At 42.1% G+C, this 15,931-nt stretch overlaps 1 protein-coding gene across 1 annotated transcript in view; it reads right to left on the minus strand.

Moving 5' to 3' along the window:
- CCDC33 (coiled-coil domain containing 33) overlaps nt 1-15,931 on the minus strand; it is a 188,001-nt gene that overhangs the window by 78,023 nt on the left and 94,047 nt on the right. The window contains exon 11 of the mRNA XM_069071206.1: nt 15,270-15,587. Coding sequence (XP_068927307.1) covers nt 15,270-15,587 — 318 coding nt within the window. The remainder of the gene's footprint in view (nt 1-15,269; nt 15,588-15,931) is intronic.

The raw sequence follows: 15,931 nt of genomic DNA on the forward strand, positions 1-15,931 counted from the left end.
TGGGGATAATAACAGCACATCCCTCCCAGGGTTGTGGAGAAGATCAAGTGAAATAATGTTTGTAAAATGATTAGTATAATACCTGGTGTGTAATAAGCACCATATAAATGGTAGCTATTATTATCATTGTTATTATTGTTGATTAAGAGGACCTGATTCCTCCTTCCTTGCTCCTGTTCCTGAAGCACCTGATCCTGCCTCTGGCCCACTCTGAGGACAAGACAAAGGGCAGTTAGGGTGGTGTGATAAATGCTGGATCTGCAATGTGAGGGCCTAAGTTCTAATCCTGCTTCTGTTACTTTAATTGTATGACCTTGGGTCAATCACTTAACATTCCTGGGCCTTAGTTTCTCTTTGATTAGTTGGCCTCTAAGGTTATTATACATCTAGGTCTATGATCTTATGACCTGGTCTCTGGACTGTACAATAAAAGAAAGGAAGCTGGAAACTGACCTGAATCACTTCAACTGCCATGGTAGGCCACCTCAGCCTATCTGATGACTTAAGTACTTTGGATTGGCCACAGAGACCATTGAAAGTGGCTATGTGGTTGTAGGGACTTAGAGGAAGAGTCAGAGGGTCAGGCTGGCTGGTCATGGAGAGTTACAAAGACAGGTAAAAAACAGCCCAAGGTCAAGTCACCAGTTCTGTCTCTGCCCATTTCCTGATCTGGTGAAGAACTCTTACAGTTAGAATTCTAAGGTCTAGTTTTCACCTGTCTCTCCTTAGACCTTGTTGTTTCTGGATTTAACTGCACCCCCTCCTCTACCCCCCCCCCCCCCCCCATCCCCCAACTCCAGCCCTTTCAGCTTTCTTGCTTCCTCATTTGGACTTATCACATTTCAAACCTGACCCTATCAATAACAAAAATGCTGGAAGGGAGTATTCAGCACCATGGACATCTCTCAGTTCTAGTCCTTGACTAGCCCATAGGCACAGGGAATGCACAGTCCGCCTGCAGACTCCTATAGGCCTCCTGGTGCATCAGGGAAAATAAATTGGCAAACACTTAATCTCTTTGCAAAGTGAATCGGGGCTGTAAATATCTGATGTGCTCATGGCTGATGATTTATGGGCTTTATTAATCTCTTTAGTCTTGGGTGATGGATGCAGGGGGAGAATGGGCCACCAGAGACTCAGCTTAACCTAAACTCTGAAGGCTATTGTATCTACTACAGAAGAGAAAAGGGAAACAAAGGCCCTGTGAGAGAGTGGACTTCACCCTGGGTTTCCCAGGGTGGGTATAGCATCATTCCTTTCGGAGAAAACCATAGAGACTGTAGGAATGGATGTTCCTGTCTCTACCTTCCAAGCCCTTTCTCTACACATAGGATCAAAAATTAAGAGCTGAAAGGCACCTTAGAAACTGTTTGGCCCAACTCCATCATTTTACAGATGAGGAAACTAAGGCCCAGAGGAAGGAAGTGACTTTGGTTAAGGTCACACAGGCAGTGAGTAGCTGAGCAGAGTCAGGATTTGAAGCCAGGTCATCTGACACCTAATCTAGAATCCTTTCTATTGGATCTTTCAAACTAGTGAAGGTGTTGAGTTGGTTAACTTCATGGTGCAGACATCTAGGATATATGTATGGTTATTGGAATTTTTCTCATGTACTCCACAAAAATTCATTGAACCCCTCCTATAGGTCTGGCCTATTTTGTCTAAGGGAAACAAAAGTCCCTGAACTGGAGGAATTTAAAAGCCACATGTGAGACAGGACTCACACACACACACACACACACACACACACACACAAGACATGGAGAAAAACTCAGTTTGTGAATAACAAATGACATAATGAAGGGTCTGGACTCTATGTGCCAGAGGTGGTAGAAAAAGAAGTCAATGAGGGTGGGGGTGGTTAAAGAAGGCTTCTTGGTGAAGGCAACACTTGAATTGGGGTCTAAAGGATGGGTAGGACTTGGAGAGGCAGATTTAAGAAAGGAAAGCTTTCAAAACAGGAAGAAGAACATGAGCAAATGGATGAAAGCTTGAACTGGTTATCTTTGTGCAGGGGACAATGGTGAGACTGATCTGACTAGAACAGGGCAAGTGTACTGGTCAAAACGAGGGAGAAAGGTGAATAAGCTAAACTGTGGAGGGTACTGAATGCCTCCACAGGTGAAGGGTTTGAGATTTTTATTCTAGGGAGCTCCTGAAGGCTCTTATTAAGCAGAAGAGTGACATGGAAAGTACTTATTCAGAGAGATTAATTCAGGAGCTTGTGATTGATGGTTTGGAGGGGGAGAGGCTGGAGATAGGTAAACCACCTAGGAGGCTTTTGTGGCAAGTGTAAAATAATAAGGGCCTTAATGACCTCATCTATAAAATTATGAGTTTGGACAAGATATCTTGTCCTTCCTGTTTCCTTCCTTCCTTCCTTCTTTCCTTCCTTCCTTCCTTCCTTCCTTCCTTCCTTCCTTCCTTCCTTCCTTCCTTCCTTCCTTCCTTCCTTCCTTCCTTCCTTCCTTCTCTCCCTCCCTCCCTCCCTCCTTCCCCTTCTCCCACTAATTTTTTCTAAGAAGAGGATCAGAGCTTGGATGACCCATACCTAGTCAGGGTTCTGTCCACTAAAAATCAGTCCCTGTTTACTGACAGTGCTCTCTATGGGAATTGGTGTCAGGTTTCCTGATGAGTATCTGTTGGGGGAAAGACAATGATTTTGTGACCTTGGGCCAGTCTTTTTCTTCCCCTAGGTATGAATTTCTCCATCTGTAAAAATAAGAACCAAGGAGATGGAGCTGATGAAAGGATGTGTGGGAACATCAATGATCTGCCACTAGATGGCACTAAGGTAGCTGCAAACATGCCTGGAATCACAATTTGGTGCTCTTCAACAAGTCTTTATTGAGTACCTACTGAATACCCATAGTCCTGGGCTGGTTGGTATGGAGGAGACTTGAAAAGTGTTATTTGAGGAAGGCTTCATCACAGGGTAGTCTGGTCAAGGAAGGCTTCTTAGAGGAGGTGGGACTTCAGCTGAGCCTTTAAGACTGGGGAGGATTATGAGAGTTGATGAGGAGGGGGGAACATTTAAATAAGCTTCAGAAACATAATATGAGAGAGGGAGAGAGACAGAGACACACACACACACACAGAGACAGACAGAGATTCAGAGAGAGACAGAGACAGAGACAGGCAGAGATAGAAACAGGCAGAGGACAGGCAGAAAGACACAGAGTCAGAGAAAGAGAGAAAGACAGACAAAGACAGAGACAGAGATGAAAACACACAGAAAGACAGGGACACAGAGATACAGAGACAGAGACACACACACACACACACAGAGAAACAGAGACAGAGAGAGATAGATGAAAACACACAGAGACACAGAAACACAGAGAGACAGAGAAAGAGAGAGACAGAGACAGAGACAGACAGAGCCAGAGAGCCAGACAGAAACAGAGACCAAGAGAGAGAAAGAATGAGGAGACTAGCCTGCTTGGGGTGGAGGGCACCTGCTAAAAGGCTGGAGATGATCTCTTTTGTTGTTCGCTTAGATTACCACTGAGGGTGGTTGCTTCTAACTCTGAGTCTGTGGTTCTAATTTTGTGTGTGCGTGTGTTTGTATGTGAGTGTGTGTGTGTGTAGGGTCGACTATACTGTAGGGGCCTTGATATGTTTTCTAGGAAATAAAGGGTACAGGAATAGAAAGTGTAGAGGGGGTGGGGCAGGGGATACTGTCCCCACTTGGGTGCCAGCTTGGTATACATAAATCAGGTTGCAGGAAACACTTGTCCAAGGATAAAGAGGGATCCTGATTCATTGTAACCAGCTCTTACATTTTCCCCAAATATTTCCATCTCAGTGCTATTTCTGACTCTTTAGAAGGGAGAACGAACCTCATTGTTATTCTCATTGTACAAATGAGGAAACTGAGGCCCAGAGAGGTGAAATTATTTTCAAGCAAATTAGTGGTACAAACAAAACTGAAATTTGGGTCTCCTGCTTTCCAGTCCTGAACCTGACCACTTTACAATTCTTCCAATTTCTGAATGACCTGAAGTTTCCATGCTGGGATAATTTAGCAACAACTGGATTTTGTGGTACTTAGAACTAGAAAAGAGAACACTGGATTGAGAAACCAGATACCTCAGGTTGTCCTCCCTGCTAGTTGCTGCCTGTGTGACCTCTTGAAAGTAGCCATCCATCTCTTAACTACCTCTGAGATGAAGAAGATACTTTTTCTTACCTCACTAAAGCTGAAGGGTAGCTAGTTCATGTTCCTTTGGGATGTAGTTAGTTGCAGAGGGGATTAGAAAAACAGAGGGGGTGATATCTTCAAACGAATATGTTATCTTCTGGGAGTCCCAAGAGGACCAGCAGACTATGTGGGGAAGGGATGCAAAGAATCTGGACTAAGAGTTGTGGGGCCAGTGAGAAAGATGCTTTCTTCAAAGAAAGGAAGAAAGAAATGAGTTATTCAAGCCTGGCAAGGTTGAAAAATTCCATTGAATCTTTAAACATCCCTTGTCAATTATTCATCTCCTGGTAAGAGAGCCCTCTGGTTTGCCACGAATTTCTTTGGGGAAAAGACAGAGAGAGGAAGAAAGGAGATAGAGGAAGGGTGAGGGAGAGTTGAAAGGAGGAGAGACAGAAGGGTGGAGGGAAGAGGGGTCTTTATAAAAAGAGACAGTGACAGAGAGGAGAGAAAAGAAGAGGAGGGAGAGAAGAAGAGAGAGAGATATATAGAGAGACAGAGGAGAGACAGAGAGAAGAGAGAGAGAGTGTTGAAGGAAAGAACAGTATAAGAAAAAGAGGGGAATGGAAGAGGCTAAATGGAGAGAAAAAATATGTAGGAGGAGAGGAAGATATATGTAGGAAGGAAGAGAAAAGGCAAGATGGTAGAATTAAAGGAGATGGAGAGGGAGATATAGAGGGAGGATAAAAATAAAGGGAATGGACTGGAAAGATGAAGATAGAATAAGGAAGGACTGGACAGAAGAATGCATGAAAGAAATAGGGAACGAGAGAGTCAATGGGATAAGGAAGCAGAAAGGAGAGGAAGAAAGGAATGGAATGATAAGGAATGATAAAGTGGGAGAGGAACAAAGTGATATAGGAAAAAGGAGAGGTAAAGGAAGATGGGGGAGGGTAGAAGAGTAATGAACAAGGGAGAGGAAAGGGTGAGAGGAGGTGAGAATGAAGGTAAAAGAGGAAAAGGTAAAAGAGAACAGAGGGAAGTCATTGAGTGCTATTGGCTCAGCTTGTGGCCAATTAAAACCCCAGATCTCCCCTCCACCCCCACCCACCAAGATGAATTGTTGCTAAGCTGCATTTCTCTTATCCTGGACTTGTGCCTTCATGTCTTAGAATCTCTATGCAAGCCATTAATTCATTGATCATTGCTCTCTCAGGCCTGGGGGCACCCCCTGTGAGCAGATCACCCCCTCTCCAGCCCTCTTTGTTAGTGATTCTTGGTCCTGCTTTCCAGTAAATCCCACTGAATGAAGTGAAGCCTCCATCTTGTTCCTTTAGCACCTCCAGGGTACCAGGGTACCATGTGGGCTGGCCATCTGTTGTCTCTCATGATCACTGCATGGCTGGCCCACCTCCTGGCTCTGAAAATGTCTTTCAGGCCACTTTATTCCATTTGGGTTTCATCTTGTTAGGTCTGATGCATTGTTTCAGCCAGTGGATCTTTATTTATCATCTAATGTATTAACTCCCTCTCATTTTTGTCATCTGAAAATTTGATGACTGTCTTTTAAGTCTTCATTCACATCATTGCTAATAAAAAACATTGAACAGCACAATACAGGGAGACCTTCCTCCAGGAAATCATTGATCCATTACGGTTGTTAAACAAGCTACAGATTTATCTAACACAGATCTCTCTTCCTGGAGGCCTCTAATACTGACTGTCTTACCCATACATTCTGCTGATCACATAACCTATTCAGCATTATTCTCATCTTTGAATGTGACTCTTGTCCCCCCAACTGGACTGGGAACCAAACCTCTGAGATTAGGAACTCCAGCTCTTCTTTTGTCTCTCCTAAAGCATAGGAGAACACTAGACAGGGCACACAGAGCTGCAGAGGGGTGCTTGATTTAAGATGATTGAAGAGAGGTCATCTCAGCTGAAGTCCCAGTTCTTCCCCAGGCAATGAAGACCTTCCCTGACTAACCTTCTTCAAGCTTCCCCTCCTCCAGCAATAGGCTTCAGATTGGATATTCAGTAAGGGTTCAATAAAGGCTTGATGGAAAGAAAAAAATCTCAAAGTCATGTTCAACTGTGCATAAAGTGTTAGACTTGGAAGCAGGAAGAACTGAGCTTGAATTTGGCCTCAGATACTTCCTAGCTATGTGACCCTGGGCAAGTCACTTAATTTCTGTTTGCCTCAGTTTCCTCATCTGTAAAATGAAGATAATACTAATAGGGTTATTGTGAGGATCAAGTAACAGTTGTGAAATGCTTTGTACAAACCTTAAGTGCTACCTAAATGTAGTTGTCACTTATCTTTTTATATGAAACTCAGGAAAGACACTTTGCTCTCTCTGTGGTGTTTTAGCAGCACTAAACACAAAGAGAACAGATAACCTGGAGAAGACTTGAGTGGAAGATTCATAAGATGGGAGAGAAATGACTCTGATGTAAATCAGAGAACAGCTTCTGCAGAGCAAGGTGAAAATCATAAGGAAGTTTATGCTCTTAACAGTGACAATAATAATGGCTGGCATGAAGATAGCCTCTTAAAGTCTGCAAAGCACCATGTGTCATCTCACTGGATCCTCAATAACTGTGGGAGGGAGGAGCTATTCTTACCCCCATTTTATGCATGGGAAAGCCTAGGCACATAAGGTGGGTCTTCCAAGTTAACAACAACAATAACACAATGGCAACAGCAGTAGCAACAATAGCACAGCAGCAGCAACAATTCAAAGCAACAATAGCAAGAGCCGTAACAACAACAGCAGCAGCAACAAGAGTAATAACAGCAGCAACAATAACAGCATCAGCAGTAGTAACAATGCAACAGTGACAACAGTACAGTGGCAACAACAACACAATCACAACAGTAACAACAGCAGAAATAACACAATGGTAGCGACAACAATGGAGACAATTAGATAAGCAGCAACAGCAACAACACCAATAGCTTTGTTGTTATGGTGGTAATTATACCACGGCAACGACAGCAGCAGCAACAATAACAACAACAGCAACAACACAATAGCAGCAATGGTGGCAACAGCAACAATAATATCAACAACACGAACAATAGAAACAACAACATAATCGCAACAATACAACAATAATAGCACTAACAGTAGAGACAATTACATAAGTGACAACAGCAACAACAACAACCACAACAATTACATAATGGCGAAAACAGTGACAGCAACAACAGCAAGAACACACAATAGCAGCAATAGTGGCAACAACAACATCAATGCGAACAACAATAGAAAAAACACCACAACTGCAACAGCTTCATTCATACAATTTCTTTTTCTTCCTCCCTCCCCCCCCTCCCTCCCTCCCTCCCTTCCTTCCTTCCTTCCTTCCTTCCTTCCTTCCTTCCTTCCTTCCTTCCTTCCTTCCTTCTTTCCTTCCTCTCTTTCTTTCTTTCTTCTTTCTTTTCTTTCTTTCTTCCTTTTTTTCTTCCTTCCTTTCTGCTTTTTGGAGGGGGGGATTGGGCATTTGGGGTTAAGTGACTTGCCCAAGGTCACATGGCTAGTAAGTGTTAAGTGTCTGAGGCTGGATTTGAATTCAGGTCCTCCTGACTCCAGGGCTGGTACTCTATTCACAGGCACAAGTCTCAAAATTCTTCTCGGGGAACTTGACCCATATTACCATCCTACTCCTATGCCATTGCCATCACTTACAGAATGAATAATTCCAAAGAAAATTCTTTATTTCCTATTAAGCTCAACAGGACTCTAGAGGGAATCAGAGGGAAAATTGTTTCTTGTGCCCTGGAGAGTGTATTTCAAGATTGAACACAGCCAAATACATTCTCGTTATGGGGTGATCATCTATAGTTCAGCCTGGGACCTGGGGTGGATTGGTTTGTTTTTGTTTTGTGTGTTGCTATACTACCACATGCTATTGTTAGGATACCGCATTCCATGGCTACAAAGCCCTGTTCTATAGTTACATCATAGTATCCTACCGCGATAACACTTTGTCCTGTTGCTACATGCCTGTGTTCTGTTGCCATATCAACATGGGCACTAGCACATATAATCATGTCCTGTTGCTACAAGACCACATTCAGTTGTTTTATCATCAGTCTTTATCTCAATAGTCCTCATTTCTCACTCCATATTCTAAACCCTCACTGACTTTGGCATGAACATTCTTCCATTAAATGGGGATGTTTGAAGCATCTAACCCATTTATTAATAACCGCTCATACTTACATAGCAACAGAAGGTTTCCAAAGCACTCTCCTCATAACCCCAAGAGTAGATAGTATAAGGACTGGTATCCCCATTTTACTGATGGTGAAAGAGGTGAAGTCACCGGCTCCATATCACACTGTTAACAAGTGTCAGAATGATACTCTTACATTTCCTGACTCCAAGTCCTATGTCCGCTGGCTCACATTACTTCAACAAGAGTAATTGGAGTGGGGGAGGGCAAGAGGCAAAACTTCTCCAAGCAGGACACTTTAGCAGCCCAGAAAGTTCGGCAACATTAGCATCATAGTCCTTACTGGGATAAATACTGAGAGGAAGTTTGGAACAGGGATGAATATTGACCCCAGGTGAGTCAGAAATCCAGGAAGGAAATGTTAAAATTATTTCTAAATCTTGGTTGATCTGAATTTGAGATATGAACCCTGGCCATCTTGGTCTTTTTGTCTGCTTAGTTCCCTTGGCTTAAGAGACTTGCCATGCCCAAACCGTGATCACATTTCCCTATCTCTCTGCTGCTGCCACCATTCCTGGGCACCCTGGTTTATGGACCCAATCTTTCTTTCCTTTATTCAATCTGCCATATAATAATCCAGATTATAACATCATGTTTGATTTACAAAGAAAAAGACTGGTATTCAGAGGTATCAGAATAGATTGCAAGGATCACAGAATGCATATAATTATAACTGTAAGAAACAACAACAAAAACATGAATTAGAGAGACAAACAAGGTTTTGTATAGTTCAAATTACAGAACAAAAGTCAGGGGTGTATTGTTGCTGAAACATATGTTTAAAAATGCAGAGAGGACCTTGACAGCTTCAACTTCATCCACATTCATGTGCTTGCTAATCAAAGAAGTTTGGTTTATGTCAGGCAGATAGCCTTCAAAAATTCCTATGGGCTTCTCTCTCTCTCTCTCTCTCTCTCTCTCTCTCTCTCTCTCTCTCTCTCTCTCTCTTTCTCTGTCTCTGTCTCTCTCTGCTCTCTGTCTCTCATTCTTTCTCTTTCTCTCAGTGGTGGTGGGAGCAGAATCTCTAAAATGAGTTTGGGGACACATGCTCATAATTAGAAACTAAGTGGAAGTTAAAATGAATTTTCAAAATCTGTCAATTAGTTGGGACTATGAACCTTGAAACAGCACCAGACAAAAGCTATAAAAGAACATAGGCTTAATATGAGCCAGGAACATTCTTCTGGCTTTTGTTAACTCCCCAACTGAGTATCCTAGTTCATAGTCTCAGCTATTAACTAAAAGAGTGACCAGTTTGTCCTTGTCAGGAAGAGGCTTTCTAGCCATTGCATTTTAGCAAATAGCAACTGAGAGCAACTCAGCAACCCTGCTGAGACCAGCAGAGACATTCGGAAGGGACCAGCCAATATATACAGAAGAGATAATGCGAGAGAGAGAGAGAGAGAGAGAGAGAGAGAGAGAGAGAGAGAGAGAGAGGAAATAAGATTTCCAGCAGAGCAGAGAATTGCTTGATGACATCGCTAGAGGACATTGGGTTTTGTAGCCTCAGAGGAGTGAGTCGCCCAGGTTGTGTCCCCTGGCTACACATGTCCATACACATATATTCTGTAGGCATGCACCTAAGGCAAACAGGCTCCTGTCATGTTCCTTTTCACACATATTCCTTGGTGAGAGGTATCCTATATGTGTGCCCTTCAAATGTGTTCCCTTTTCACCATTATTCTCTTCATGTATGCATTCTCCCCTCTAGGGCTCTGATGAAAGAATGTGTGCCATGGATGCATACAATGGGTTTATCTTTTCTTGTTGCTGTATGTGCTATGATGTTCAATAAGATGTATTTTGAGCTAATGTGTCTCCTGGCTAGTGGATAAAAGGAACCAAACTGGTGGAAGTTCAGGACTTACAGTTTTTAGAGCATGCTTATGCACCATGTCTAGAACCTGCGGTAGATTTTCTAGGCGTCCACATGTTAGGGAGTGTTCTAAGTGCTTCATGGAAAATGTAAGGAAAAATGGAAAGACATATGAAATGATGTAAAGTGAGGTCAATAGAACTACAGAAGAATCAACTTCAACCATACATAGGAAAAACAAAAGCTGGTTAGGTACTTCCTAAGGAGGCCAGACCCTTGGGATTGAGTGTCCAGGTGCTTATGACTGGCTATGGAAAAATTGGGCATGGTGTCTTATACCCAGACTCCCCATGAACACAAGTCTCATGGCCTGGAGACAACCATACTTTCTTACTCACCTTTATTTCCAATGAAGAGATTTTTGTCTTCTCTCTCTTTTTTCTTTCCTATACTTCCCTGCTTTTATTACCTTGCCTCTTCTATTCACTCCAGTTCCATTTCCTTTCTCAACACAATGACAATTTTTTTCAGTAAGTCTCAATAGAGCCCGTTAGTGGCTTGAATTCCCCAGGCAGCGGGGCCTTTGACTTGTGAAAATTCAAAATGCATTGCTGTCCCTGTAACCTTCTTTCTCCAGTAACATTCACCAGTGTGGCTGGATAATATTTAGCAAGGAAGACTTATTTATACTCTGTTTAGTATTGCAAAACATGTTCAACGAGAAAGTTGTCTTTACTTGAAACTTGCTGAGCTTAAAGCTTCCAGAAAGAGAAAAGAAATTGACTCAAGGCATAATAGGAGGAAAGGAGAACATAGAAGTCTGCAGAGAGGAAGAGTCATAGAGTTGTAAATTTCAAAGCTGAAAGGGACATCGGAGGCTACTGAATCTAATATATCCTAAAAGGAATCCCTTTACATTGATAACCATCCAGGCTTTGCTTGAAGCCCTCTGGGGAGGGAAAACCTACCACGTCTTGGTGAGAACTTTTGAATAGTTTATATTTTCCCATATATCAATCCTAAATACTTTTATTTGCAATTTCTACCTCTTTGCTGCCCTCTCCAGCCAAGCAGAACAGATCTCATACCCCTTTCAAATATTTTAGGATAGGTATGATGTTTCCCCTAAGTCTCTTCTATAGGTTAATTGCACCTAGATCTTTCATGTGACATGAACTCAGGCCCCTTGCCAATCCTTTTCACCTTCCTATGAGCAGTCTCCATTAATGTTCTTCCTAAAATGTGGCACCCAGAACTGAGAGCATTCCTTTAGATATGTTCTGACTAGGACAGGGCACAGGGTCATTCTCACCTCCCTCATCTTAGACTTTACACAAATCTTAACATTCCCTAATTTTGCTTTAGCTTTCTGGGCTGCCACAACATACTGCTTACATATCAAACTTCTATCCCACTGCCTCCCCTCCCCCAATATTGTTTTTAGGCAAAATGCAGCCTCACCATGTCTGCTTTAGCTTGAATTTATCAAGTTGATATGGGGGGGATCCAGTGGAGTTTACATTTATACCTATTTAATGTAATTTTTACAAGATGGGACCTAATGTCCCAGACTGTTAAGATCTTTGTGGAATTTCACCCTGTCAACCAACAGAGTTACTTAGCCCTTCCAACTTTGTGTGCTTCAAAAGTATTATATTTCATTTATGGCCTTTATACAAATCATTGATTTCAAAAACCCAACAAACTAGTATAGGGTTAACAGATGCCAAGGCTCCTTCACTGGAGACCTTTCACACTGACATGGAGACATTAATGATGACTTTTTGACTCTGGCCATTCCACTCGTTGTGAATCCACCTAATTGAATTATCAACCAACCCTCATCTCTATCCTGTTCATTCACAAAGATAAATAGCATGAGAGACTGTCAAATAGATTGCTAAAAATCAAGGTAAACTAAATTAACAGTGTTCTCCTGATTTACAAATCTATTAACATTTTCATAAAAATGTTTTTCTAAAAATTATTTTTAAATATTTCCTTTTATAAAAAAAAGGAAATGAGGTTAGTTTTGCATGCTTGCATGCTAGATGTTTTTCTTAGAGGGGTATAAAACATCAAGTGACTGAAATCTTTGTGTCATTTGTGATGACCACTGTTCTGTACAACTGTGAGAATATTTGTCACATTCTTTCTACAACAAATTTTCTTTTTAATTTCATCAGACCCATAATGAACAGAGCAATTCTCATTTCTCCATTGTGAGTGAATGCTAGGTAGATTGCTCAGCCAACATGTGCTAGCAATTACATTAAGTATTGTCCAATGACTGGCGCTGAGTAACAATTATCTGTGTATGTATATGCTATTGGAACCCAGATATTGGCTTCACTTCTTCCCCAAACACATTTTGAAACTCCATTAGAACAACAAAAAAAAGATTCCTATTTGTGGTAGCCAATACTAATTAAGAACCTCAAATGGATCCAAACTCCAGCCAAAAGATTAACCATTATTAACTCCCCTCTTGTCTTTTGGTTTCCTGGATAAATCTTTTGGATTATTTGCTTTTCTTTTTCTTTCCTAACTGAAGAGGCCAAACAGTTGCCAGAAATGTCTTATTCTAGGAGACACTCTTTCAAATCCAATCAGACAAAGGTGAAGTACATTGAAGACCAGAGGCCATTTCTCATTTTTCTCTTTTTCTCTTAGGTATCCCAAGTACCTAAAACAATGCTTGTTACTTTGGTGAGAAAGGAGTGTTTAGAGTGATAGTTTCACCAGTGAGAAATCTCTGTCTGCCAAAATAGAGAAGGAATTTGTAGTCCTAGAGAATTGTCTAGACCCTTCTAGAGGTGTTATGGAAATGTAAATTTTTAAGATCTTCCCTGCCCCTAGGTTAAGTGCACTTGGAGCCTGTGGTAGGAGGCTTGTTTTCCAGGAGATACTTTGTGATTGGGCAGTGGGTCAAGAAGGTTGTTACATTCTCTGAGCCAGGAGAAGGTTATATAATCCCTGATGTGAGGTGTGTTTTGGGGCTCACTTTGAGAAGTGTTGTGTGATCTGACCAGATGATACTCTGGGCAGCAGTTGAGAGCCCCCTGGCTTTGAAAACCCAGATGTTGATGCTTCTGTCTCTGGTAACTGACTAGGTATGGATGTAATGGTCAAGATAGTTGGAGGCCTGTCTGCTTGATATGTTTTTCTGTTTTCTTATAACTTCTGTCTCTATACTCTGAAGTTTGGGGTGCTGACTTTTCCCCCTGAACAAGGTAAATGATATATTTGATTGATTAAAGCAAGATTGTTAACCCATTTTGAGTTGCTTTCCTTTAGAAAAGCAGATCTAAGAACCTGTGTTTGTAGCCACCCTGGGGATGTTGGGATGCTTGGTGCTACAAGAGGGTGCTGAGAGATTAAGTGATGTGTCTAGGACCAAATGCCAGTCTATGTCAGAGGCATGGCTTGACTACAAGGCTGGCCCTCTATCCACTGTACCAAAATGACCTCTCTCTGGAGCACAGTAGGTACTTCATGCTCCTTGAATTAAAACTAATTTAAATTGAAGATGATTAACAAGTATGATTACTCCTCTGCTCCCTCTGAGATTAAGGATAAATTGCATCATATGCAGATCTGTGATTTGGACAGGATTGTGCTTTCATTTGGGGAAAAATTCTATGGGTATCTGGGAATGGAAACCTCCCCAAGATAAGCCAGAGCGGTAGGTGACTTGGTATTTTTCTAAGTCCTAGGGTGTTGCTTGAGGAACCTAGAGGTTAAGTGATCCATGCAGGGTTATATAACTAGTAAGTATTGAGTGTAAGGTTCTAACCTTGATCTTTCCGATACCAAACTTAAATATTATGAAACTCTCTTCCACAGTTCAAATGAAGACACTATTGACCTGCTGCCATTCTCTGAGCGCATGCATTTAGGAATCCATTGTCTCATTCTATTTTTACCAGGGCAGGGATAGGGCCTTTGTCGTTTAGTGCACCTCCCCCCCCCCCCAAGCTTGGAAAGCTCCCTGGGAACACCCATTTGTCATGAAATACTGGCAGTCCATTCTGTAGGACCAAATAAGGTAGGTCATGATAAAGGAAACTGTTGAAGATTCAGTGGGAAATGTCAAGGCTTTTAGTAGAAAGGGGGACTACTGAAGGGTCATTGGTATAGATCAGCTATATTTTTTCATCATGTCTAAGATGCTAGGTAATTCCATGGGTTTCATTCCAAGGAAAATGGAGGGCAACTGATGACAATGACTAGATAAATCCATGAATAGGAGAGATGTGATGTTCCAAAGCTGGAACACTTAGGTGTCTCACACTTCTAACCATCCCCAAGACCATTTCTTGTCTCTGAGTGAGATCTCTCTAAAGTAGGCAAGCTTGTTGTCTATAGACAGATCAATTTATGGAAAGATGATTGAATTTGGCTAAAGAACATCAGGGAAGGAGTGGGTGAGTGAGCTCCTGCTTGGTCATAGGGTTTTTTCCCAAACTGAATCCCAACCCTATCAGAGATGCTTCCTTCCTTACTCTGGATTGTAAAAGTAGAGTCAGATAGAGCCTAGGTAACAACAAAGCAGCCTGAGGACAACTCTATGACCTATAATGCAGGATACATGCTATTTGATACAAGAAAAATATCTTTTCCCCTATGAACTCCCATTTTATATGATGGGGAGAGCATTTAGAACTTCTTGTTTCATTAACTCTTTGGGTTGAGAAGGCATTGTATGTAAAGTACATGTATGTGTAAACTGAGTTCCATTTTAAACATATCAGGAGAGTTTGACATGTCAAGGAGCCTGGTGGTGAATCCTTTCACAAAATGAAGAATTCTTCCTAAAGTGAAGAATCTCCCTCTTCCCACTCTTTCCCTCATCCTCCCATTGGTGTCAATCTGAATGTTCACATGTAGAGTTCACTTTGAGAACACACCAGCACTTGCTGCCCCAGCACGATGCACAGCCTCCACCTAGGAAAGTCTAAGCCAAGAGCTATCCCTTCCCCTCCCTTCCTTCCCATTCTCTCCCCTCCACTCCAAGACAGGACAGCTTCTCTAAGCATCATCTCTCCAGAGGGCAGAGTTACTCACTGTTTGTTGTGGAAGGTACAGAGGTTTGATTTCTTCCAGTGAGGGCACAGAAAGGCACTTATCCACATAGTCTGGTTTGGGCTCAGGTCTTGGCTTTAACTCTGTCACTAACTCTAGCTCTGGCTCGGACTCTGGCTCTTGCTCTGGCTCTTGCTCTGACTCAGGCTCAGGCAGTGGCTCAGTCTCAGCCTCCGACTCTGGGCCTGGAAATTCCTGGGACCATGATTCACGGATGGTGCCAAGCTCTGCATCTAGTAGTGTAGGGTTCAGGACAGGAACGTCCGTGCAATTGTTGGGAGTCATAAAGTTGTCCGGCCTCTAAGAAATAAAGACAAGAGAAGATTTAAGAGGGGGAATACTCTTGATTGTTGACTATAGGGGCTGCACAAAGGGTCAACAGGTAGTTCAAAGCATCACAGTAAAATGAGAAGAGCACAGGAATTAGAGTCAGATAATCTGGCTTTAAGTCCAGGCTTGGTTATTTGCCCTACTTACTTCACAGAGCATTTGTGAAGACAATACTTTGTGAATTGTAAAGTACTACAGCTATAGTGGTTATTGTTCTTGTGCCTGGAATATAGTAGATAATAAGTGCTTGTGGAAGGGGAATGATCCTTGACAATTCACTTGTCCAGGGCATAAATCCATTTCCAGGATTCTGA

Source organism: Petaurus breviceps, unplaced genomic scaffold (assembly GCF_028583685.1).
Source record: "Petaurus breviceps papuanus isolate PSGF00001 unplaced genomic scaffold, PetGlider_PUasm1.0 90825, whole genome shotgun sequence".
Classification (NCBI taxonomy): Eukaryota; Metazoa; Chordata; class Mammalia; order Diprotodontia; family Petauridae; genus Petaurus; species Petaurus breviceps.